Source organism: Palaemon carinicauda, chromosome 9, assembly GCF_036898095.1.
Source record: "Palaemon carinicauda isolate YSFRI2023 chromosome 9, ASM3689809v2, whole genome shotgun sequence".
Taxonomy (NCBI): Eukaryota; Metazoa; Arthropoda; class Malacostraca; order Decapoda; family Palaemonidae; genus Palaemon; species Palaemon carinicauda.
Genome location: NC_090733.1, coordinates 123,718,162 through 123,745,624, shown reverse-complemented (window position 1 = coordinate 123,745,624; position 27,463 = coordinate 123,718,162). Strand labels below are relative to the sequence as shown.

At 39.8% G+C, this 27,463-nt stretch overlaps 1 protein-coding gene across 2 annotated transcripts in view; it reads left to right on the top strand.

Moving 5' to 3' along the window:
- LOC137647123 (uncharacterized) overlaps positions 1-11,446 on the top strand; it is a 44,095-nt gene extending 32,649 nt beyond the window's left edge. For both annotated transcript variants that reach the window (XM_068380369.1, XM_068380370.1), the window contains exon 5: positions 9,426-11,446. In XM_068380369.1, coding sequence (XP_068236470.1) covers positions 9,426-9,551 — 126 coding nt within the window. In that variant the 3' untranslated portion in view covers positions 9,552-11,446. The remainder of the gene's footprint in view (positions 1-9,425) is intronic.
- Positions 11,447-27,463: the final 16,017 nt, after the last annotated feature.

The following is a 27,463-nucleotide window of genomic DNA, read 5'->3' as shown; positions in this document are numbered from 1 at the left end:
ATGCATAGGACATTCCTGCATGCAGGCTTCTTCTTGCCTAGAGTGTAGGAAGTGGCAATCCTCCCAGGGGGAGGAGGGAGTGAAAAGAGACTCTTCACCTTCGGTGTCTTCCTTGAAATCAAAGAAATCCCGACCCCTCTCCCTCACTTCTGGCACCCTCCTCTCTGACTCTCGGTCAACCCGCAGGTCAGGCTACTTTTCTCTCCTCCCCTAGTGAGGTCAAAATGCCATTTACTCAGCCAGTTAGTTCACTAGTTATAGGCTAGTGTTCCAGCTCACGCTAGCAAGGTGAGTTACGAGTGGTCTCATAATAACTCACAGGTGATGGCGTGTCTTATAAGAGCTCGCGATCGTAACTGTTCACAAACTATGGGAGGTTTTTGCAGACCAATATCCTGCGCCTGTCCAGGTTTTGCGTTCCTGAGCAGGAGCTTCCTCTTAGTGGACCATTAGCCCCGGGAGTGTCTCGCGAGAGACTCCTGCGAGAGATAGTGAGATCAGCGATTTAGTTTCTTCCTGCTCAGATAATGTTGACAAATCTGATTGTGTCTTATCCTTGGGGAGAGTATGTTCACCATGGTGACTTCTCCTCCGTCTGACCCGAGATTGTTTGGGCAGCCCACACTAGCAACACAATTCCGTCTCAGGTCCTGGCGCCACCAGTGCCAGTTTGGGCTCCTGCTCTTGCCAGAAGGCCTTTCCCTTTTCCTCTTGGTATTCCTCACTCTGCTCGTGTGGTGCAAGAGGAACATGCGTCCAGGTGGTAATGTCCAAGATAGGTCACTCCTCCACCTGGGGACACCTTTCGCCCTAGCACTCATAGAGGATTTTGTTTGGCGAGTCGTACTGGCGCTCTCCTATTGAAATCGTCCCTCTTCCATCTCTAGAGACACCCTCTGTTTTGGTATCAGCGCCTTTGAGGCCGACTGCGACTTCCTGAGTAGGAAAGGCTGATTCTAGAATTCTTGCTGCATCTATGGGCGAGCCCCGTGAACGGGACACCAAACAGGTCACCGTTGTCCCTCCCAGGTCTCGTTACCTGAGGGCCAATCCTGATAATGACTCTTGCTTGTATTTGGACCATTCTTGTAAGAATTACAAATCATAAGAAGCAGCAGGTGTTCAAGAATGTTGTCCTCGTAGATGTGAAGGCAATGGATTTCTTGACACAATGTTGAAAAACGAGTGGGCCAATGGGCTCTTGATTCCAGCAATAAATACCGAGGAGAAATGTTCTCTTCTTACGAAATTCCGCTATAAAGTCTCTAACCTTGCTTGCTCTTGAAGTAGATACGGTGATGAAGAAGTGGAGGAAAGTGAGCCAGAACTCGCTTCAATATCAGGCCATCATGGTTCTTACGGCCTCTTTGGCACCCGTGGTGCTGAAAGCCTTGCATGTGGGAAGACAAGCCCACAAACCATGGAATGGCACTCCGAAACAGTCTAACCCAAAGAATACATCTTACAAACAGGCCTTTCATGGCAGGAATTAGGTAGGACGTGGATGGTTTGGTAGCGGACATGCTCGACATCCTCACTAGGGTTTCCCTTCTCCCACTTCCACCAATGGGATAATGCCTACAGTTCAGGTGGCACCAGTAACTTCACTATGGGCTGACCCGTGTACAGTCTACATCCTTCGCAATGGGTACGTTGTCCCCTTCACCACCTCCATCTTAGCCATAAGTCAGACTCTACTGTCAAGCAAGCAGTCAGGTCGGGGGTGGGGGGTCCTTCATGATCACGTTAAATTTGAAGGACGCATACTTCCAGATCCCAATTCATCCATCCCCGAGGAAGTACCTAAGCTTTGTATCTCACAGAATGGTATATCAGTTCCTAGTACTGTCTTGTCTACAGCTCCTCAGGTATTCTGCAAGGTGTTTATGCTGGTCTCGGCATGGGTTCGTGCAAGTGGCATCCGTCTGCTCTGCTATCTAGACGATTGGCTGGCTTTGGCCCTCTCCGCCACAGAGCTATGCTTCTTGAGTTTTGTCGCGATGTGGGTATCCTGGTAAACCTAGAGAAGTCCTCATTGGAGCCCATGCAGAGCCTGGCTTACCGGGGCATAAGAATAGACACCATGATAGGTAAAGTCTTAACATGCAGCTGATAGTTGAAAGAGCATAATTATTCCAGGTTAAATTGTATCTGTTACCCTTCTAAAGATGACAGGCCTCCTGCTTCTCCAAATAAGCACGTCTACAATCATCATTGAACTATGGTTTGTCCTTCACTCGATACCTTAGCACCCAAGATGGGATACAGCATGCTTTCCCACTTTTCTAGCCAGTAAGATCAATACTGGATAAGGTTGGAAACAAATATAATAGATGAACATAGTACTAGTTCGGTAGCATATTCTTTTAGCAAGAATATAACCTGTCTGAAAATCACTGCAAAGGCTCCAGACCTTGTCTGTGGTGTAAGATGTGTATATATTATAAAGTCAGGTTGCACATCACCATCAGAAGCATCTCTTGGCAAACTAGGTTTTTAATAATCTTATTTTTGTATTGATAACGCATGTGAATATTGAGCAAGTATTGAAATAATAAATGTTAGTACATACATACATACATATACCAAGGCACTTCCCCCAATTTTGGGGGGTAGCCGACATCAAACAAATGAAACAGAAAAGGGGAACTCTCCTCTCTACGTTCCTCCCAGCCTGACAAGGGACTCAACCGAGTTCGGCTGGTACTACTAGGGGTGCCATAGCCCACCCTGTCCTGTTATCCACCACAGATGAAGCTTCATAACACTGGATCCCCTACTGCTGCTACCTCTGTGGTCATCCAAGTCACAGGAGGAAGCAGCAGGGCCTACCGGAACTGCGTCACAATCGCTCGCCATTCATTCCTATTTCTAGCACGCTCTCTTGCCTCTCTCACATCTATCCTCCTATCACCCAGAGCTTCCTTCACTCCATCCATCCACTCAAACCGTGGCCTTCCTCTTGTACTTCTCCCATCAACTCTTGCATTCATCACCTTCTTTAGCAGACAGCCATTTTCCATTCTCTCAACATGGCCAAACCACCTCAACACATTCATATCCACTCTAGCTGCTAACTCATTTCTGACACCCGTTCTCACCCTCACTACTTCGTTCCTAACCCTATCTACTCGAGATACACCAGCCATACTCCTTAGACATTTCATCTCAAACACATTCAATTTCTGTCTCTCTGTCACATTCATTCCCCACAACTCCGATCCATACATCACAGTTGGTACAATCACTTTCTCATACAGAACACTCTTTACATTCATGCCCAACCCTTTATTTTTTACTACTCCCTTAACTGCCCCCAACACTTAACATCCTTCATTCACACTCTGACGTATATCTGCTTCCACTCCACCATTTGCTGCAACAATAGTCCTCAAGTATTTAAACTGATCCACCTCCTCAAGTAACTCTCCATTCAACATGACATTCAACCTTGCACCACCTTCCCTTCTCGTACATCTCATAACCTTACTCTTACCCACATTAACTCTCAACTTCCTTCTCTCACACACCCTTCCAAATTGTCACTAATCGGCCAAGCTTCTCTTCCGCATCTGCAACCAGTACAGTATCATCCGCAAACAACAACTGATTTACCTCCCATTCATGGTCATTTTCATCTACCAGTTTCAATCCTCGTCCAAGCACTCGAGCATTCACCTCTCTCACCACTCCATCAACATACAAGTTAAACAACCACAGCGACATCACACATCCCTGTCTCAGCCCCACTCTCACCGGAAACCAATCACTCACTTCATTTCCTATCCTAACACATGCTTTACTACCTTTGTAGTAACTTTTCACTGCTTGCAACAACCTTCCACCAACTCCATATAACCTCATCACATTCCACATTGCTTCCCTATCAACTCTTGTACGCTTTCTCCAGATCCATAAATGCAACATACACCACCTTACCTTTTGCTAAATATTTCTCGCATATCTGCCTAACTGTAAAAATCTGATTCATACAACCCCCTACCTCTTCTAAAACCACCCTGTACTTTTAAGATTGCATTCTCTGTTTTATCCTTAATCCTATTTAATCAGTACTCTACCATACACTTTTCCCACCACACTCAACAAACTAATACCCCTTGAATTACAACACTCATGCACATCTCCCTTACCCTTATATAGTGGTACAATACATGCACAAACTCAATCTACAGGTACCATTGACAACACAAAACACATATTAAACAATCTCGCCAACCATTCAAGTACAGTCACACCCCCTTACTTCAACATCTCAGCTCTCACACCATCCATACCAGATGCTTTTCCTACTCTCGTTTCATCTAGTGCTCTCCTCACTTCCTCTCTTGTAATCTCTCTCTCATTCTCATCTCCCATCACCGGCGCCTCAACACCTGCAACAGCAATTATATCTGCCTCCCTTTTATCCTCAACATTCAGTAAACTTTCAAAATATTCCGCCCACCTTTTCCTTGCCTCTCCTTTTAACAACCTTCCATTTCCATCTTTCACTGTCTCTTCAATTCTTGAACCAGCCTTCCTTACTCTTTTCACTTCTTTCCAAAACTTCTTATTCTCTTCATATGAATGACCCAATCCTTGACCCCACCTCAGGTCAGCTTCCCTCTTTGCCTCACTTACTTTGCACTTTACTTCCACATTTTTCTCTCTATATCTTTCATACTTCTCTACACTATTACTCTGCAGCCATTCTTCAAAAGCCCTCTTTTTCTCTTCCACTTTTACCTTCACTTCTCCATTCACTGCCCTTCTTCATGCTGCCTCCAACAAACTTCTTGCCACACACATCACTTGCAATCCCAACAAAATTTTCTTTTACTAACTTCCACTCCTCCAGTTTCTCTTACTTTCACTTTGTCATATGCCATTTTCAACCTTTCTTGATATTTACTTTTTACCCCCGGTTTTATTAGCTCTTCTACCCTCACTAGCTCCTTTTTACATCCACCTACTCTATTCCCCCACTCTTTTTCTACAATATGTTAGTGCTTTGAGAAAATTCTGCACAAGATTTACATTGGTTACTTTGTTTATTTTGAAATATCTGATTTTTATGAGTATATTTTATATGCCCCCTGTGGCCGCGGGGGCATATAAAAATTAGAATAGCGCCAACGTTATCCCTGCGTGTCGTAAGAGGCGACTAAAAGGGACGGGACGGGACGAGGGGGCTGGGAACCCCCTCTCCTGTAAAAGTATCCTGTGAGACAGCAACAAAGAGATGGAGCTGGGGGGAGAGTGACTGCTCCCCGCACTCTAGTTTTGGGGTGTTTGAATGTGCGTGGATGTAGTACGATAGAGAGTAAAAGATGTGAGATTGGAAGTATGTTTAGAAGTAGAAGGATGGATGTATTGGCCTTGTGTGAGACAAAGATGAAAGGAAAGGGTGAAGTGATGTTTGGTGAAATGTCTGGTAGAGTGTCTGGGATTGAAAGGGGAAGAGCGAGAGAGGGTGTGGCTTTATTGTTGAGTGAATGGATGACAGGTAAAGTAGTGGAATGGAAGGAGATATCATCTAGGTTAATGTGGGTAAGGGTTAGGTTGGGTAGGGAATGTTGGGCGTTTGTCAGTGCGTATGGGCCAGGTAGTGAGAAAAGTGAAGAAGAGCGGAATGAGTTCTGGAGTGAATTAACTAGGTGTGTAGAAGGACTGGGTAGAAGGAATTATGTAGTTGTTATGGGTGACTTAAATGCTAGAGTGGGTGCTGGAGAGGTAGAAGGTGTCATTTGGGAAATATGGCGTACCAGGTGAAAATGAGAGTGGTGAGAGACTGGTAGATATGTGTGTTGAACAAGAGATGGTAATAAGTGCTAGCTTTTTTTAAAAAGAAAAATAAAAATAAGTATACATGGGTAAGAGTGGCAAATGGAAGAGTAGTAGAAAGGGCATTAATGGATTATGTGTTGATAACAAAAAGAATGTTTGGAAGATTGAAAGACGTGCACGTGTTTACGGGTATGGCTAACGGTATGTCTGATCATTTTTTGGTGGAAGGAAAATTGGTTGTAGCAAAAGAGTGGGGGAATAGAGTAGGTGGATGTAAAAGGGAGCTAGTGAGGGTTGAAGGGCTAATAAAACCGGGGGTAAAAAGTAAATATCAGGAAAGGTTGAAAATGGCATATGACGAGGTGAGAGTAAGAGAAACTGGTAATTTAGAGGAGGAGTGGAAGTTAGCAAAAGAAAATTTTGTTGGGATTGCAAGTGATGTATGTGGCAAGAAGGTTGTTGGAGGCAGCATGAGGAAGGGCAGTGAATGGTGGAATGAAGGAGTGAAGGTAAAAGTGGAAGAGAAAAAGAAGGCTTTTGAAGAATGGCTGCAGAGTAATAGTATAGAGAAGTATGAAAAATATAGAGAGAAAAAGGTGGAAGTAAAGCGCAAGGTACGTGAGGCAAAGAGGGCAGCTGACCTGAGGTGGGGTCAGGGACTGGGTCAGTCATATGAAGAGAATAAGAAGAAGTTTTGGAAAGAAGTGAAGAGAGTAAGGAAGGCCGGCGCAAGAATTGAAGAGACAGTGAAAGATGGAAATGGAAGGTTGTTAAAAGGAGAGGAGGTAAGGAAAAGGTGGGCGGAATATTTTGAAAGTTTGCTGAATGTTGAGGATGATAGGGAGGCAGATATAATTGCGGTTCCAGGTGTTGAGGTGCCAGTGATGGGAGATGAGAATGAGAGAGAGATTACAATAGAGGAAGTGAGGAGAGCACTAGATGAAACGAGAGTAGGAAAAGCATCGGGTATGGATGGTGTGAAAGCTGAGATGTTGAAGGAAGGGGGTGTGACTGTACTTGAATGGTTGGTGAGATTGTTTAATGTGTGTTTTGTGTTGTCAATGGTACCAGTAGATTGGGTCTGTGCATGTATTGTACCACTATATAAGGGTAAGGGAGATGTGCATGAGTGTTGTAATTCAAGAGGTATTAGTTTGTTGAGTGTAGTTGGAAAAGTGTATGGTAGAATACTGATTAATAGGATTAAGGATAAAACAGAGAATGCAATCTTGGAAGTACAGGGTGGTTTTAGAAGAGGTAGGGGTTGTATGAATCAGATTTTTACAGTTAGGCAGATATGCGAGAAATATTTAGCAAAAGGTAAGGAGGTGTATGTTGCGTTTATGGATCTGGAGAAAGCATATGATAGAGTTGATAGGGAAGCAATGTGGAATGTGATGAGGTTATATGGAGTTGGTGGAAGGTTGTTGCAAGCAGTGAAAAGTTTCTACACAGGTAGTAAAGCATGTGTTAGAATAGGAAATGAGGTGAGCGATTGGTTTCCGGTGAGAGTGGGGCTGAGACAGGGATGTGTGATGTCGCCGTGGTTGTTTAACTTGTATGTTGATGGAGTGGTGAGAGAGGTGAATGCTAGAGTGCTTGGACGAGGATTAAAACTGGTAGGCGAGAATGATCATGAATGGGAGGTAAATCAGTTGTTGTTTGCGGATGATACTGTACTGGTAGCAGACACAGAAGAGAAGCTTGACCGACTAGTGACAGAATTTGGAAGGGTGTGCGAGAGAAGGAAGTTGAGAGTTAATGTGGGTAAGAGTAAGGTTATGAGATGTACGAGAAGGGAAGGTGGTGCAAGGTTGAATGTCATGTTGAATGGAGAGTTACTTGAGGAGGTGGATCAGTTTAAGTACTTGGGGTCTGTTGTTGCAGCAAATGGTGGAGTGGAAGCAGATGTACGTCAGAGAGTGAATGAAGGTTGCAAAGTGTTGGGGGCAGTTAAGGGAGTAGTAAAAAATAGAGGATTGGGCATGAATGTAAAGAGAGTTCTATATGAGAAAGTGATTGTACCAACTGTGATGTATGGATCGGAGTTGTGGGGAATGAAAGTGATGGAGAGACAGAAATTGAATGTGTTTGAGATGAAGTGTCTGAGGAGTATGGCTGGTGTATCTCGAGTAGATAGGGTTAGGAACGAAGTGGTGAGGGTGAGAACGGGTGTAAGAAATGAGTTAGCGGCTAGAGTGGATATGAATGTGTTGAGGTGGTTTGGCCATGTTGAGAGAATGGAAAATGGCTGTCTGCTAAAGAAGGTGATGAATGCAAGAGTTGATGGGAGAAGTACAAGAGGAAGGCCAAGGTTTGGGTGGATGGATGGTGTGAAGAAAGCTCTGGGTGATAGGAGGATAGATGTGAGAGAGGCAAGAGAGCGTGCTAGAAATAGGAATGAATGGCGAGCGATTGTGACGCAGTTCCGGTAAGCCCTGCTGCTTCCTCCGGTGCCTTAGATGACCGCGGAGGTAGCAGCAGTAGGGGACTCAGCAGTATGAAGCTTCATCTGTGGTGGAAATGTGGGAGGTTGGGCTGTGGCACCCTAGCAGTACCAGCTGAACTCGGCTGAGTCCCTGGTTAGGCTGGAGGAACGTAGAGAGTAGAGGTCCCCTTTTTGTTTTGTTTCTTGTTGTTGTCGGCTACCCCCCAAAATTGGGGGAAGTGCCTTTGGTATATGGATATTTATTTCTTACATACTGGGAATATGGAAGCTTTTCTGTTACTTTAATGAAAGTTTTGCTGAAATTCTATCCTAGTATTGTATTGTCACAAATCTTGTAGGAGGGCTATTCCTATCTTATACCTAATAACCTTAATTGTAACACTAAAAAATAATGAACTTAATTTTTACTCCTACGTTCATTGCTTCAATACGCATATGATTGCTGTAAATATTTAATACTAGATAAAGCTGTTTCAGTAGTTTTAATTATATCAGGTATTTACATGCGGTAACATCTTACAGCAGAATTGTAAGTGAAAATTTCACAATAAATCTACCCATTATGGTAATCATTTTAAAGGTATTAACTGAAATGAGGGATTCATTTTGACTCGAGCTTTTAAGCAAAAGTGTTTCAATTTAGTAGGGTTCAGATCAGGCTGATGGAAAACTATTCATAGAATAATGAATCTTGTTCTTCTGAAGCCATTAGACTGCAACAGCCATACACTTAGCCTAACTTCATAGTACAGTATTGTATCGGTCTTTGATATGCAGATTCTTTTTCAATTTTTAATGGTCTGTTGTGGAATATTTATGTACAATATATATTCAAAGTGAGCCACTTTATGTTAGTAGTGTCTTTTCAAGTAAGCATTTGTTTGAGAAGTTGGATTCTACGGATTCTACATACCTTTGTTTTCAAATTTATTTGACTTTTTTACAAATTTCGTTGTGTAGTGATTGCGAATGAGACTTACCACTCTTAGGGTTTGAAGGCAAACTCTCATTTTGAATATACTACGACTTTTTCTTGTTGTTCAATCTCTCTCAACTTAGACTGCAACATTTTCTTCTATTAGCGATAGTGGTAAGTGGCCTCCCTTGGCCAAAATCCATTTAACATGATTATTATCTAGTTGGGGGTCTTTGTTTTTCTTTGCTTAATGTGATTATTCTCTTTTAACAGCCTGTTTCCAGTCAAGAAGACCTAATTGGTGGAGTTGGCGGTGAACCTTACTCTCTAAACAGGGGCAGCAGAGACTTTGACAGAATGGATGTGCAGCGCTCTGGCGCCGGACGTTTCAATTGGTAGATGGGCGTTATCGAGAAACGTACTTTTAAGTCCCATATTAGAAATTAGGCAATTATTGGTTAAGATGACATGTGTGTTACTGAAATAACATACATTAGTAAACCAATAACTGTTTTCATGATTTTCATTATTATTGGAAGAGAAGGATTTCCATCTTTTATTGTCATTTCGTCTAGTGCTCAGGCAACTACAAATGATAAAGATTTGATTAAGGAAAATATATTCATCTGCGATTTAATTTCAGACACAATGATAGAATAGTGTAAATAAGCTACAACTAGTAGTTTTTTCTTGAAATAAGATATTTCTTTGGTTAAGAGAATCCCAGCTGGCATTTGGTAGATGTGGACCAAGTCACTGGTGATGTCCCTTTAATTTTCCTAAGATAATTAATACAACTTACATGAGGAGGTGTTTTAAAGCACTGATTAGCTAGATAACAAGTGTGGTCGAAAAAGGCTGAAAATTTTGAATTATACACTTGGGAGTTCACAATAATGTCATTAGTTGATTTTATATCTAAATTGAAGACTTAACTCTGTGGACAGTATAACAATTGACGTTATTACTTGTTTGTGAAATGAAGGATATTTCTGTAGGTAAGAGGCCAGAAGGTGGTTTCTTGGCTTGGAATGTGGTCAAATGGTAAAGCATAATAACCTTTGCATGTGGTCACTTATTTTTTTTTTCAATTTCACAGGTGTTTCGCAAATGTTTTACAAAGTTTTAAGAAAATATTTGGATTGAGTGAGATTACTAAACCATTCAAATATTGTAAATGTTACAGACAACTAGCCAATATGAATTATACTACAAAAATGTATTTCTTAATTCAAAGTATTGCTCGGTGTTTAAAGAAGAATGGTATGGTTATGTTCTTAGGGGCTGATAATATTATTTCAGTCTTTTATCTCAAAAGAGTTCTTTCTACGAATACGTTAGTAAGCAAAGATTGAGTGTTTTATCCACTGTTTTTAGGTATTTCATTGCTTCATTTTTGCCAGAAAAAAGTTAGCTCAATTTTTTCTTTTGTGGCATATACAGTAATTAAGAGAATCACATTAATAAAGCTAAGATTATGGAATTTCAGTTGCTTCCATGTGATTTAATAAAATATAGTTTTCATAACTAATGTGTATGACTCAATATAAAAAACTTTGAAACTAATATGCATGTGAGTGGAGAACTTGTGGGTTTTTAATATTTTTTATTAATATTAGTTTTCCTTCTTATGTGTTCATATTACTGTAGCTATAAACTGAGTTGATTTACAGCAAGTGGGAAAAGAAATTAAGCAAGGTTAGAGAAGATTTTTATCAACTGTATTTTATCTTAATTTACTTGAATTTCGTATAGTAAACGGCATTAGTAAGAGTGCAAAGTTTGGTAGTATACTAGAATCTCCCAGGTGACCCACACACCTTCAGGGGAATATAGAGAAGGGGGGAATTTCTTGCACAGTACATTATTACAGTCAAGTTGTTGAGCAGTTCACTATCCTGGCGCTTGTAAGCGGTAAATCATACAGTACGAACATCACACGATGTAAAACTCAAATTCATGACGTGACAGTAAACGATTGAAGAGCTTCCTTCCTGATGCAGTATTGAAACTGCATGTTTCCAAAGTTAGTAGGAAGTCATTTATCCATTGATATCACCAGAGTCAACCATCATGTATTTTTATGGTAAGTTTCATGTGATAGTTAGGTATGCACTTTACCTGTGTCATTGTAATTGATTAAGTGTTAGAAATTGTAACATTCACTTATCTCAATGTTAGCTTTTAGTTACCTCCCCTTACTTTGGAAAGTTGTCAGATTTAAAGTACAAAGATCAGTTGCAGTTTGTTACAATCCAAAATATATTGCTTTGCAAAATAAAGTTACCTATGTTTTGTGTTTTTTTCTTCTCATGTGTAGTTCTTTAAGGGTAGCTTCAAAAGAATCCTGGTTGTTGAAGTACTTTATGTCCAGAAAATAACATGGTATATATATGATATTGTCTCATTTGGTAGCTAACATTTATTTTAGTGTATTTGATAGTGAGCAATGGAAAGGAAGAATATTTCAATTGGATTCATGTCCTATTCATTCAAATGATTATGAGATGAAAAATAAAAAGTAATAGTTTTCTCATTTTTCACAATGGTAAAAGGACCTTTCTATAGGTAGGTGAGAATACAGTCTCTTAATTCTAGCCACTATTTTGAGGCCAGTTTTCTGTTGCTAGTATTTTCACCTAGTTTTTGTTACCTTCTCTTTTCTGTTTTAGAAATGTTCTAGGTATATTTCAGATTTTGTTTTTGATGATTACAAGGTTTCATTGAAAGTTGGTCCTCATTTGAAATGCATTCTGTTTAGAGAATTTGTATTTCTTGTTCTCTCTCTTCAGTCTAGTTTTTCTTTTCAGGGCAAGATTGTCAATTATCTTCTCAAAGCACTTGATAGAACAGAGTTGAATCAATGTTCTCATGCTAGCAGTATCCTACTAACATGATTTTGCCCTTAGAATTATCCCAAGATCGTATTGTTAAATGGACCTGTACGCCTGAAGGTGAGATGATTTACCTCTTCAAGGATTGTAATTTATTGGTTCTAATAAGAGGTAAACAGGATTTTAAGGCTCCTTGTATACACCCCCATCTACTTGTATTAAAGAGGAGTCTGTCCTAAATAGCTTGCCACAGTTTCCATCTACAGCTGGCCTACTGTCAACTTCTAACATTGCCCCTGTTTGGTATGAATGTATTCTGATAGCCCAGGTGTGGGTCCTGCATCCTCAATTGCATCTTCCCATGTCACCAATAGTGTTCATATCTACTGTATCACCTTCACCAGCTACATCCTTTAACCGTATAACGAGTGAGTTGTTCCTACACGAACACAAACCATTCGCTTCTATTATGGATATATGCTTTTAGCGTAGCAGGAATTAGTTATGAACTTACACTCACCATGTATTACATCTCTTTGTTTTTGGCTCGGCAGATTGAAAGACATGCTGTCTCGCTCTTCGGTTAACCTTAATTAAAAATCTTACCTGGCTATAAACTAAACAGTTTTTCTTTTTCCTACAGGTTTGTCTTGTCTTGCTAAAGATTGCAACAATCTGGGTTTGTCGGGGCATTACTGACCGCCCTTGTGACACATTCATGTTTGTGGAGGAGACAAATCCTTGCTGCCTTTGGCCTGCATGCAGATGTCACTCCTACATGCAGATTTCTCCTTGTGACGAGTCTTGGGAATGACCATCCTCCTGGTGGGAGTGATATGGTAGTCGATGGAAGAAGTCTTAACGGATTTCCCTCGATGAAGTCCCAAAATTTTTCTCCAGCACCTTGCTTCCGCTGACTCAGCTCGTTTCCCCTCCTCTCAGAGGTGATCGATCAGAAGCAATGTCCATTCAATCCCCGCACAACCTTGTGTGTTGAGTACCCCGTTGCTATCCCTAGCGAAACGGTGGCACCTGCCATCCATGGAAAGTTTCTCTCTCTTGATGCCTGGTGTCATTTCATTGGTGGTCTTCGGTGGGGATTTTGGGTTCCCCTATGAAGGAACTGAGGTTTTACCATGGTGTATTAACACGGGAATTTCCCGTCTCTGTACAACCTTTGTCCCTCATTGCAAACTATAGTATAAACCTCTCTCAGGCCATGTCCTTGCCTGATTTGATGGGGATTCCATTTAAAACCGAGTTACTTGGTGCACCTCTAGTGGGGAAGGTGCAAAGATCTAGTAGCTCACTACCTCTTTATCTTAAAAGAGAGAAACCTCCATCTCTCTTACCCCCTTCCGCAAGGAACGTAAGTTATCACATCAAATAAATATGATGCTTCAGATCAATTGGAAGACAACTTGAGTAAATTGAAAATTCAAGTTGAGGTCCGCCATCTCCTCCGACAATTAGATCAGAAGACACAAAGAAAAAGACTAATGCGAAACCCAATTTGTCAAGACCCTCTCTAAAGGAACAAATTAGAAATCATGTTAAATAAAAATTTGCAAATGGGAAGACTTCATCCAACGGGTTTTCCAGAGAATAAACCATAGTTTTTTCCTCTATTTTGCAATGGAATTGATGGGGTCTAAGGGCCAAATATGAACTTAAGTTCCTCTTTCATGAGCACTTCCCTACAATTGTAGGTCTACAGGAGAGCAAGCTCGTTGCTAATGGTACTAGTCCTCGAGATTATATTAGCTATAGGATTCCAGATAATCAACAAGCAGGGAGCCATGACAGACATCATATGTTCGTCGAGATATTCCCAAATATCTTTGTCTTAGTACACCTCTGCTGGTTGTACAAATAGATAGAGGGAGAAAATACACAATTTGATCTCTACTTGCCTCCAAGTGATAACATTATGTATCATAATTTAGTAAAGATGATTCACCAACTCCTCAGCCTTTGCTCTTACATGGAGATTTAGATGGTAGATATCCTTTATGCGGTGATGTTTTAGCAAACATAAATGGTAATATTATATCATCAGTTGTGGAAAAAGAATATGCGGGACTCCTTATTACAGGAGAGCCCACGCACTTTCATGTTCAGGTAGGTACCTTGACATGCATTGATCTTTCAATTGCAAGCTCTAACTGCCTTCTCGATTTCAATTGAAGAACATTAAATAATTGGTGCACACTAGTAATCATGCACCAATCATTATAAACACATAATAATTCACTGTTACGGAGATCACCACCATAGAACCTAGACAAGGCAGACTGGGATAGATTTTGCGAGCATAACAAAATTGAAGGAAATGCATAACACTTTGAAGTTGTTGATGATGCTATAGACTAACTGAAGGGAACTCTACATACGACAGGAATCAATTCACTTCCCAAAACCACAGGGTTATTCAAACCGTGACCAGTCCCATGGTCGTCTTCAGAACTAATTGCCCTTCACAGAGCCACAACAACATTTTTTATTCTATTGCGTAAATGTTGTACAGAGGAGAGTTTAATAAGATACAGAAAAAGGTAGAGCACAGCTCTGTCGTGCCATGAAAGAAGCTAGGCGCCAGTCTTGGATACCTTTTGTTTCCTCAGTCAACAGCAGGACACCACAAATTTACCCCCAACCCACCACCAATGTGGAAGGTGAATGGTCAGTATGTGACTGGAGCAACTGAGTTTAGCAATACTCTAGCTGAACAATTCTCCACTGTATCATGCAAGTGCGAAGCAGCTCTTGGTCACCAATAGGATGTAGAAGTATTGAAGAATGGGAACTTATATTTTACATCAGAAAAGGAGAAATCTTATAATGTGCCTTTTATTGAAAGGAAATTTCCTTTGATACTTATGACTTGCAATGACACAGCCCCTGGACCCGATGGAATTCGATATGCAATGATTAAACATGCAGCGTACCTGTTAATACTGTGTTACATATTTTAAGCATCATACCAGACTATAACATGATTTGGGAACTAGCCTTTATTTTAACTTTTTTTAAATTCTGGGAAGGAAAAGTTTTTAGCAGCAAACTATCGACCAATTGCATTGACATCTTATTCATGTAAGATCATGGAGAAAATGGTCAATGCAATACTGATGTGGTGTTACCTATTCAATGTGGTTTTGGGAAAATGCACGCAACGGCTGACATGCTGGTATAACATGAGACCTCTTTTTGTGAAGCCGTTGCTTCCAAACATCCCCATGTAACAATCTTGATATTGAAAAAGCATATGATACTTTATGGAGGTATGGTATACTTAAAACCATTCATAATCGGGGATTGATAGGAAAGTTACCTTTGTTCATTCAAGCATTTGTTTCGCATAGATTTTTTCAAGTTAGAGTAAGTGAAACTGTCAGAGAGGAAATTTCAGATAAGAGTTGCCCAGGGTATTGTGCTAAGTGTAACTATTTGTATTACCTATTAATGAGATATTCTGTATCATTCTCCAAGATATTCTCTCAACACACTGTAGATGATCTCTCCATATCATTTGCTGGAGCTAGAATGGCAATAGTTGAGAGAAAACTACGACTTTCAATTGACAATTATTCAGTAGGTTGATATGAATGGATTTAAGTTTTCCACAAGCAATACCGTATAATGTACTACGGCTGTGCTGTCTGACACTACTCTGATGTGGGTCAACCTCGGAGGAGAGTGTCTCTTCAGGGTCAAGAACACTGCCATGGCTTCGAGAACAGCTTTTATCTTTCTCTAGTATATTTGGAAGATTTGTATTAGAAAAGTGTAAAGAAGGACCCTTTTCACCGGGCGTCACAGGCCTCTTCCCAGAAATAGATTTTTCCTTCGTCAAAATCCCTTTTCTGTTGTATACGGGGAGTACATCCAGACCCGGATATGGACATCAAATGTCAATGAATCCCATGAGTAAGTGAAACTAGATTTTAACCCTTTTACCCCCAAAGGACGTACTGGTACGTTTCACAAAACTCATCCCTTTACCCCCATGGACGTACCGGTACGTCCTTGCAAAAAAATGTTAAAAAATTTTGTTTTTCATATTTTTGATAATTTTTTGAAAAAATTCAGGCATTTTCCAAGAGAATGAGACCAACCTGACCTCTCTGACAAAAATTAAGGCTGTTAGAGCAATTTAAAAAATATATACTGCAAAATGTGCTGGGGAAAAAATAACTCCTTGCGGGTTAAGGGTTGAAAATTTCCAAAGAGCCTGGGGGTGAAAGGGTTAAGGATTGATATTTGATTGCAGGCTAACAGGTTCCTCACTTGAAAGCCTTAAAAGTAAAATGTCTTGAGGCTCTGAATCTTTTAAAAGTTTTGTCCCATACATCATGGGGGCAGACCAAAAAACTATTTTAAAGTAGTACAAGGTCTTAAGGAAGTAGTTATGGGTGTGAAATATACTCCTCAGCCACCCCAAGCCGATTAAAGATTTTAGATTCCATACACCATACAGTTATCAGATTGACCATAGGAGCCTTTAGAACTTTGCCTATCCCAATTCTCATTTAGACCTTTACCAAAAATCATCTATTGTTCAGTATTAGTTAGGTTTCAAAGAGTTCCTAATTCTTTAGCCTATCAGACTGTAAACGTGGTAAGGCATGGTAGATATTTTGAGTTACACCCAAAATCTTCTCAATCGTATGGTTTTCAGTTAAAAACAGTAGAAAGTCTAGATATAGCTAGAAATAAGGTGTTCCTATTTAAGATATCATCAACCCCTCTACGGAAATTACCAAAGATATCTTTTTGTGAATGTTTTATTGGTATAAAAAGAGAATGACCGACTTAGAAGCCAGGTCTCTTTCTATGGAACATATTGAACATAGGTAATCGACTCTAATATACCATGCTAATAGCTCCAAATCGGATTCGTAGCATATAGTAGCGTTTTTAATTGCAGAGGTACACTTCCTCTAGTATCTTCTATATTTACTGCCAAACTATATGGCATATTAACTGCTATTGAAAAATAGTGTTGAAAGAGGAATGCAATTTTACCATCATTAGTGAGGCAAGAAGTGTTCTACAAGCTTTAAAAGTTCTTAATTCCAGTAACCCTTTAGTCTTGAAAATTTTAGAGTGGCTTTTTATTACTGGACTGTGAAGTATAGTAGTTCGGTTTTGGTGGGTTCCAGCACAAGTAGATGTGTCTGGAATTGAGAAGGTAGACTTACTGGTGAAGAAAGCTGCAGCTGAGTTGCTACCAAGAAGGTATCCCATTCTCTGTGATGATTTTTTTTACCTGGCATTAAGAAGTTTATCTCTAATTATTTGCAACAATATTGCGATAGTTTAGTATGAGGTATAACATGATGCTCTGAAAGCGGGAGACTACTCTTTGTCGTCTCCACATTGGTCACTCGGTTGACACACAAGTTTCTGATGACTGGCCAAGACCAGCTTGAGGGTACACTCAGGTATGCTATTCTATCTCGTTTCTCTCTCTCTTTTTTTGCAGTTTCATAAGTTATATATGAAAGATCCAATTTAATGTTGTTGCTGTTTTTAAAATATTTAATTTGATTGTTTATTACTTCTCTTGTAGTTCATTTATTTAATTGTTTCCTTTTCTCGCCAGGCTATTTTTCCCAGTTGGAGCCCTTGGGGTTATAGCATCCCACTTAGATAATGATAATAATGATGATAATAATAATAATAATAATGATAATATTGCAATGATTATTTGGTAAGCTAGGTTAATGATGAAGAGGACAAGAAGACTTTGATTCATCTTACATCTTTATATATATATATATATATATATATATATATATATATATATATATATATATATATATATATATATATATATATATATATATACACACACACACATATATATATATATATATATATATATATATATATATATATATATATATGTATATATGTATATATATATATATATATATATATATATATATATATATATATACATATATATATATATATATATATATATATATATATATATATATATGTATATGTATATATAAATGTATACATATATACATATATATAAATAAATATATATATATATATATATATATATATATATATATATATATATATATATATATATATATATATATATATATCCATCCATCCATATACCAAATGCACTTCCCCCAATTTTGGGGGGTAGCCGACATCAACAATGAAACAAAACAAAAAGGGGACCTCTACTCTCTACGTTCCTCCAGCCTAACCAGGGACTCAGCCGAGTTCAGCTGGTACTGCTAGGGTGCCACAGCCCAACCTCCCACATTATCCACCACAGATGAAGCTTCATAATGCTGAATCCCCTACTGCTGCTACCTCCGCGGTCATCTAAGGCACCGGAGGAAGCAGCAGGGCCTACCGGAACTGCGTCACAATCGCTCGCCATTCATTCCTATTTCTAGCACGCTCTCTTGCCTCTCTCACATCTATCCTCCTATCACCCAGAGCTTTCTTCACACCATCCATCCACCCAAACCTTGGCCTTCCTCTTGTACTTCTCCCATCAACTCTTGCATTCATCACCTTCTTTAGCAGACAGCCATTTTCCATTCTCTCAACATGGCCAAACCACCTCAACACATTCATATCCACTCTAGCCGCTAACTCATTTCTTACACCCGTTCTCACCCTCACCACTTCGTTCCTAACCCTATCTACTCGAGATACACCAGCCATACTCCTTAGACACTTCATCTCAAACACATTCAATTTCTGTCTCTACATCACTTTCATTCCCCACAACTCCGATTCATACATCACAGTTGGTACAATCACTTTCTCATATAGAGCTCTCTTTACATTCATGCCCAACCCTCTATTTTTTACTACTCCCTTAACTTCCCCCAACACTGCAACCTTCATTCTCTCTCTGACGTACATCTGCTTCCACTCCACCATTTACTGCAACAACAGACCCCAAGTACTTAAACTGATCCACCTCCTCAAGTAACTCTCCATTCAACATGACATTCAACCTTGCACCACCTTCCCTTCTCGTACATCTCATAACCTTACTCTTACCCACATTAACTCTCAACTTCCTTGTCTCACACACCCTTCCAAATTCTGTCACTAGTCGGTCAAGCTTCTCTTCTGTGTTTGCTACCAGTACAGTATCATCCGCAAACAACAACTGATTTACCTCCCATTCATGATAATTCTCGCCTACCAGTTTTAATCCTCGTCCAAGCACTCGAGCATTCACCTCTCTCACCACTCCATCAACATACAAGTTAGACAACCACGGCGACATCACACATCCCTGTCTCAGCCCCACTCTCACCGGAAACCAATCGCTCACTTCATTTCCTATTCTAACACATGCTTTACTACCTTTGTAGAAACTTTTCACTGCTTGCAACAACCTTCCACCAACTCCATATAACCTCATCTCATTCCACATTGCTTCCCTATCAACTCTATCATATGCTTTCTCCAGATCCATAAACACAACATACACCTCCTTACCTTTTGCTAAATATTTCTCGCATATCTGCCTAACTATAAAAATCTGATTCATACAACCCCTACCTCTTCTAAAACCACCCTGTACTTCCAAGATTGCATTCTCTGTTTTATCCTTAATCCTATTAATCATTACTCTACCATACACTTTTCCAACTACACTCAACAAACTAATACCTCTTGAATTACAACACTCATGCACATCTCCCTTACCCTTATATACTGGTACAATACATGCACAAACCCAATCTACTGGTACCATTGACAACACAAAACACATATTAAACAATCTCACCAACCATTCAAGTACAGTCACACCCCCTTCCTTCAACATCTCAGCTCTCACACAATCCATACCAGATGCTTTTCCTACTCTCGTTTCATCTAGTGCTCTCACTTCCTCTATTGTAATCTCTCTCTCATTCTCATCTCCCATCTCCGACACCTCAACACCTGGAACAGCAATTATATCTGCCTCTCTATTTTCTTCAACATTCAGCAAACTTTCAAAATATTCCGCCCACCTTTTCCTTACCTCCTCTCCTTTTAACAACCTTCCATTTCCATCTTTCACTGTCTCTTCAATTCTTGCGCCAGCCTTCCTTACTATCTTCACTTCTTTCCAAAACTTCTTCTTATTCTCTTCATATATATATATATATAGACATTATCAATATATATATATATATATATATATATATATATATATATATATATATACATATATATATATATATATATATATATATATATATATATATATATATACACACACACACATATATATATATATATATATATATATATATATGTGTGTGTATATATATATAAATATATACATATATATATATATATATATATATATATATATATATATATATATATATATATATATATATATACACAGTGAGCCCTCGTTTATCGCGGTAGATAGGTTTCAGACCCGACCGCGATAGGTGAAAATCCGCGAAGTAGTGACACCATATTTACGTATTTATTTAACATGTATACAGTATTCAGACTTTTAAAACCTTCCCTTGTACTGTTAACAAACTACCCTTTAATGTACAGAACACTTAATGCATGTACTACAGTACCCTAAACTAAAACAGGCACAAATATTAAAGGCGATTTTATATCATGCGTTTCCTAAACACGCCAAAAATCACGATAAAAAATGGCACCCAATGTTTTGTTTACGTTTATATCTGATCATAATGAAGAAACAAACGCATTTACACATCTGTGTATAGGTTAGTTTTTGCATCGATTATATTGATTATTCAGTACAGTATGTTGATTTTGTTATTTACCAGTTTTACTTAATTTTTCTTAGGACTTCCAAATGAAATGTTTTTCTTTATGACGCCGCCTGAAACGACAGCGTCATAAAGTACGCTCAGTAAACAACCACGCTCAGTAAACAAACGAAGGCATTTAACGCGCATGATGAAAGTGATAAATAATAATATTACAGTAAAAGCTTTTAGAAAATGTGTTATTACAAATATTATTTACCGTATCTATATAAAATCATACAGTACATGCGTAGCAAAGCAGGAAAACAATTTTCGAGAGAGAGAGAGAGAGAGAGAGAGAGAGAGAGAGAGAGAGAGAGAGAGAGAGAGAGAGTTGTTTTACGTACGTACAGTAAATGTAAATTTTAAACAAAAAAATATGATAGGTTATAACATGTATAATCAGACTTTTAAAATCTTCCCTTTAACTTAATGCATACTACAATAAACTAAAACAGGCACAAATATTAAAATGTTAGATTATTAAAGTAAAAAATAAAGATTGTTACTGTACTCACCACGAAAGAAGTTGAAGAAAAACTTGAATGATGATGGCGATGAATTTGCTGCACAGTAGAAATGATGATGATGAAGCTGATGATGTCTTCTACTGTGCAGCCAATGATAGTATTTTACGTCTCTTCAGATGGAGTTGTCTTTTCCTGGGACACCTCTTCAACTTCTTCCTGGGACACTTCTTCAATTTCTTCCGAAGGCGTACTAGCAGGAGGAACTGGCTCTTTTTGCGAGGCTAGAAGAACATTGTGATCGGAAGTTGCTGCCGTTGCTTCTTTTTTCACTCGAAGAGCATCCTGTAGGGAGTCATGTTGTCATCGATCTTGTTGCAGAATTGCATAGACCGAACCATATCCTCGTCCCACTCTTGCGACATTTCTTTCAACTCCTTCGCATGGTTGCAGAACTTGGCAAGCCGTTCTAATGTTAAGCCCGTTTCTTCGACATTTTCTTGGGTCTCTTCCTGCGTTTCACTCTTCTTCACTGGCCGATTTCGTCAGGTCTTCTAGGTCTGCGTCAGTTAGCGGCTGGGAATGGCAGTCCAACAACTCGTCGACGTCTTCAGTCGTCATGTCGCCAAACCCGTCTCCTCCAATTATCGCAGCCAACTGCACAGATTTGCGTATTGCAGAGTGTTGAATTTCAGACGGTGAAAATCCCTCCTCGTCGTAAACAATCTGGGGCCATAACTTCTTCCAGCTCGCATTAATGGTTGCGGGTTTCATTTCTTGCAGTGCCTTCTGAATGTTCTGCAGGCACGTGGCTATTGTGTACTTCCGCCAGTACACCTTCCAATTGAAATTTTCATTTTCATCTTCTTGGGCAGCATCCACACAGGCAACGAGGTCCGCCAAGGTATTCTTCGTGTAGAGGGCCTTGAACGCCCTGATAACCCCCTGGTCCATCGGTTGAATTAATGACGTGGTGTTGGGTGGCAGGAACCTGAATGTCCTCATGCGACAGGTCAGTTGCGTGTCCACCAGTGTTATCCATAAGGAGAAGGATCTTGAATGGCAAGCCCTTCTCTAAGAGATATTTGCTAACTTGCGGGATAAAACACTGGTGGAACCAGTTGGAGGTCAGCATCTTCGTAATCCATGCTTTTTGATTATGCATCCAGTACACGGGAAGGAGATTCTTATTTTCATTTTTCAAAGCGCGAGGATTTTTCGACTTGTAAATAAGCCCCGGCTTTAGCAAAAATCCAGCAGCATTGCCACACATCACAAGGGTTACGCGATCTTTGAACGCTTTAAAGCCAGAGGCTTTGGCTTCTTCTTTGAACAGGAAAGTTTGCGACGGCATTCTCTTCCAAAACAAGCCGGTCTCATCCATATTAAACACTTGTTTCGGTATGTATCCACCTTGAGCGATAATGTTCTTGAAAGTCTCGTTTGCGTAAGTTTCAGCAGCGGCAGTGTCAGCGGAAGCAGCCTCGCCATGCAGGGAAACGCTTTTCAGGCCGAAGCGTTTCTGAAACTTCGCGAACCATCCTTTGCTGGCGGAAAAACGTTGTTTCTGAGGCTGGGAATCAGTGGATGTCCCTGGTTGAGGTTCATCTACATCATCTTCTTCTTCAGCATGGTCGCCATCGTCGTCTTGAGGTTCCTTTGCCTCAAAATTCTCATACGAGCTCAAAGCCTTGGTTCGGATGGTGTTCGTATCCAAGGCTATGTTCTTCTTCCGGCAGTCGGCAATCCACACTACTAAAGCACCTTCCATGCGTACGATCGTTTTATTACGCGAAGCAACGACTCGCTTCGCTGATCTGCTAAAGGTGATCGTAGCTGTCTTTCTAATGAAGGCCTGTACTCCTACATCAAAGGATATTTCCTCCTCAAAACAAAGTCCCTTTTTCTCTTCATCTTCCATAGTCCAACTACTTGATCCTTCCCACTGAGTCAGTACTTTATCCAATGATGAAGGCCTGTACTCCTACATCAAAGGATATTTCCTCCTCAAAACAAAATTCCTTTTTCTCTTCATCTTCCATAGTCCAACTACTTGGTCCTTCCCACTGAGTCAATACTTTATCCAATGATGAAGGCCTGTACTCCTACATCAAAGGATATTTCCTCCTCAAAACAAAATTCCTTTTTCTCTTCATCTTCCATAGTCCAACTACTTGGTCCTTCCCACTGAGTCAATACTTTATCCAATGATGAAGGCCTGTACTCCTACATCAAGGATATTTCCTCCTCAAAACAAAGTTCCTTTTTCTCTTCATCTTCTATGGTCCAACTACTTGGTCCTTCCCACTGAGTCAGTACTTTATCCAATGATGAAGGCCTTTACTCCTACATCAAAGGATATTTCCTCCTCAAAACAAAGCTCCATTTTCTCTTCATCTTCCATAGTCCAACTACTTGGTCCTTCCCACTGAGTCAATACTTTATCCAATGATGAAGGTCTGTACTCCTACATCAAATGATATTTCCTCCTCAAAACAAAGTTCCTTTTTCTCTTCATCTTCCATAGTCCAACTACTTGGTCCTTCCCACTGAGTCAGTACTTTATCCAATGATGAAGGCCTGTACTCCTACATCAAAGGATATTTCCTCCTCAAAACAAAATTCCTTTTTCTCTTCATCTTCCATAGTCCAACTACTTAATCCTTCCCACTGAGTCAGTACTTTATCCAATGATGAAGGCCTGTACTCCTACATCAAAGGATATTTCCTCCTCAAAACAAAATTCCTTTTTCTCTTCATCTTCCATAGTCCAACTACTTGGTCCTTCCCACTGAGTCAATACTTTATCCAATGATGAAGGCCTGTACTCCTACATCAAAGGATATTTCCTCCTCAAAACAAAATTCCTTTTTCTCTTCATCTTCCATAGTCCAACTACTTGGTCCTTCCCACTGAGTCAATACTTTATCCAATGATGAAGGCCTGTACTCCTACATCAAGGATATTTCCTCCTCAAAACAAAGTTCCTTTTTCTCTTCATCTTCTATGGTCCAACTACCTGGTCCTTCCCACTGAGTCAGTACTTTATCCAATGATGAAGGCCTTTACTCCTACATCAAAGGATATTTCCTCCTCAAAACAAAGCTCCTTTTTCTCTTCATCTTCCATAGTCCAACTACTTGGTCCTTCCCACTGAGTCAATACTTTATCCAATGATGAAGGCCTGTACTCCTACATCAAAGGATATTTCCTCCTCAAAACAAAATTCCTTTTTCTCTTCATCTTCCATAGTCCAACTACTTGGTCCTTCCCACTGAGTCAGTACTTTATCCAATGATGAAGGCCTGTACTCCTACATCAAAGGATATTTCCTCCTCAAAACAAAATTCCTTTTTCTCTTCATCTTCCATAGTCCAACTACTTAATCCTTCCCACTGAGTCAGTACTTTATCCAATGATGAAGGCCTGTACTCCTACATCAAAGGATATTTCCTCCTCAAAACAAAATTCCTTTTTCTCTTCATCTTCCATAGTCCAACTACTTGGTCCTTCCCACTGAGTCAATACTTTATCCAATGATGAAGGCCTGTACTCCTACATCAAAGGATATTTCCTCCTCAAAACAAAGTTCCTTTTTCTCTTCATCTTCCATAGTCCAACTACTTGGTCCTTCCCACTGAGTCAATACTTTATCCAATGATGAAGGCCTGTACTCCTACATCAAAGGATATTTCCTCCTCAAAACAAAATTCCTTTTTCTCTTCATCTTCCATAGTCCAACTACTTGGTCCTTCCCACTGAGTCAATACTTTATCCAATGATGAAGGCCTGTACTCCTACATCAAAGGATATTTCCTCCTCAAAACAAAATTCCTTTTTCTCTTCATCTTCCATAGTCCAACTACTTGGTCCTTCCCACTGAGTCAATACTTTATCCAATGATGAAGGCCTGTACTCCTACATCAAAGGATATTTCCTCCTCAAAACAAAATTCCTTTTTCTCTTCATCTTCCATAGTCCAACTACTTGGTCCTTCCCACTGAGTCAATACTTTATCCAATGATGAAGGCCTGTACTCCTACATCAAAGGATATTTCCTCCTCAAAACAAAATTCCTTTTTCTCTTCATCTTCCATAGTCCAACTACTTGGTCCTTCCCACTGAGTCAATACTTTATCCAATGATGAAGGCCTGTACTCCTACATCAAAGGATATTTCCTCCTCAAAACAAAATTCCTTTTTCTCTTCATCTTCCATAGTCCAACTACTTGGTCCTTCCCACTGAGTCAATACTTTATCCAATGATGAAGGCCTGTACTCCTACATCAAAGGATATTTCCTCCTCAAAACAAAATTCCTTTTTCTCTTCATCTTCCATAGTCCAACTACTTGGTCCTTCCCACTGAGTCAATACTTTATCCAATGATGAAGGCCTGTACTCCTACATCAAAGGATATTTCCTCCTCAAAACAAAATTCCTTTTTCTCTTCATCTTCCATAGTCCAACTACTTGGTCCTTCCCACTGAGTCAATACTTTATCCAATGATGAAGGCCTGTACTCCTACATCAAAGGATATTTCCTCCTCAAAACAAAATTCCTTTTTCTCTTCATCTTCCATAGTCCAACTACTTGGTCCTTCCCACTGAGTCAATACTTTATCCAATGATGAAGGCCTGTACTCGTACATCAAAGGATATTTCCTCCTCAAAACAAAGTTCCCTTTTCTCTTCATCTTCCATAGTCCAACTACCTGGTCCTTCCCACTGAGTCAGTACTTTATCCAATGATGAAGGCCTGTACTCCTACATCAAAGGATATTTCCTCCTCAAAAAAAAGTTCCCTTTTCTCTTCATCTTCCATAGTCCAACTACTTGGTCCTTCCCACTGAGTCAGTACTTTATCCAATGATGAAGGCCTTTACTCCTACATCAAAGGATATTTCCTCTTCAAAACAAAGCTCCTTTTTCTCTTCATCTTCTATGGTCCAACTACTTGGTCCTTCCCACTAAGTCAGTACTTTATCCAATGATGAAGGCCTGTACCCCTACATCAAAGGATATTTCCTCCTCAAAACAAAGTTCCTTTTTCTCTTCATCTTCCATAGTCCAACTACTTGGTCCTTACCACTGAGTCAGTACTTTATCCAATGATGAAGGCCTGTAATCCTACATCAAAGGATATTTCCTCCTCAAAACAAAGTTCCTTTTTCTCTTCATCTTCTATGGTCCAACTACTTGGTCCTTCCCACTGAGTCAATACTTTATCCAATAATGAAGGCCTGTACTCCTACATCAAAGGATATTTCCTCCTCAAAACAAAGTTCCTTTTTCTCTTCATCTTCTATGGTCCAACTACCTGGTCCTTCCCACTTATTCAGTATTTTATCCAATGATGAAGGCCTGTACTCCTACATCAAAGGATATTTCCTCCTCAAAACAAAGCTCCTTTATCTCTTCATCTTCTATGGTCCACCTACTTGGCCCTTCCCACTGAGTCAGTACTTTATCCAATGATGAAGGCCTTTACTCCTACATCAAAGGATATTTCCTCCTCAAAACAAAGCTCCTTTTTCTCTTCATCTTCCATAGTCCAACTACTTGGTCCTTCCCACTGAGTCAGTACTTTATCCAATGATGAAGGCCTGTACTCCTACATCAAAGGATATTTCCTCCTCAAAACAAAGTTCCTTTTTCTCTTCATCTTCTATGGTCCAACTACTTGGTCCTTCCCACTGAGTCAGTACTTTATCCAATGATGAAAGCCTGTACTCCTACATCAAAGGATATTTCCTCCTCAAAACAATGTTCCTTTTTCTCTTCATCTTCCATAGTCCAACTACTTGGTCCTTCCCACTGAGTCAGTACTTTATCCAATGATGAAAGCCTGTACTCCTACATCAAATGATATTTCCTCCTCAAAACAATGTTCCTTTTTCTCTTCATCTTCCATAGTCCAACTACTTGGTCCTTACCACTGAGTCAGTACTTTATCCAATGATGAAGGCCTGTACCCCTACATCAAAGGATATTTCCTCCTCAAAACAAAGTTCCTTTTTCTCTTCATCTTCCATAGTCCAACCACTTGGTCCTTACCACTGAGTCGGTACTTTATCCAATGATGAAGGCCTGTAATCCTACATCAAAGGATATTTCCTCCTCAAAAGAAAGTTCCTTTTTCTCTTCATCTTCTATGGTCCAACTACTTGGTCCTTCCCACTGAGTCAGTACTTTATCCAATGATGAAGGCCTGTAC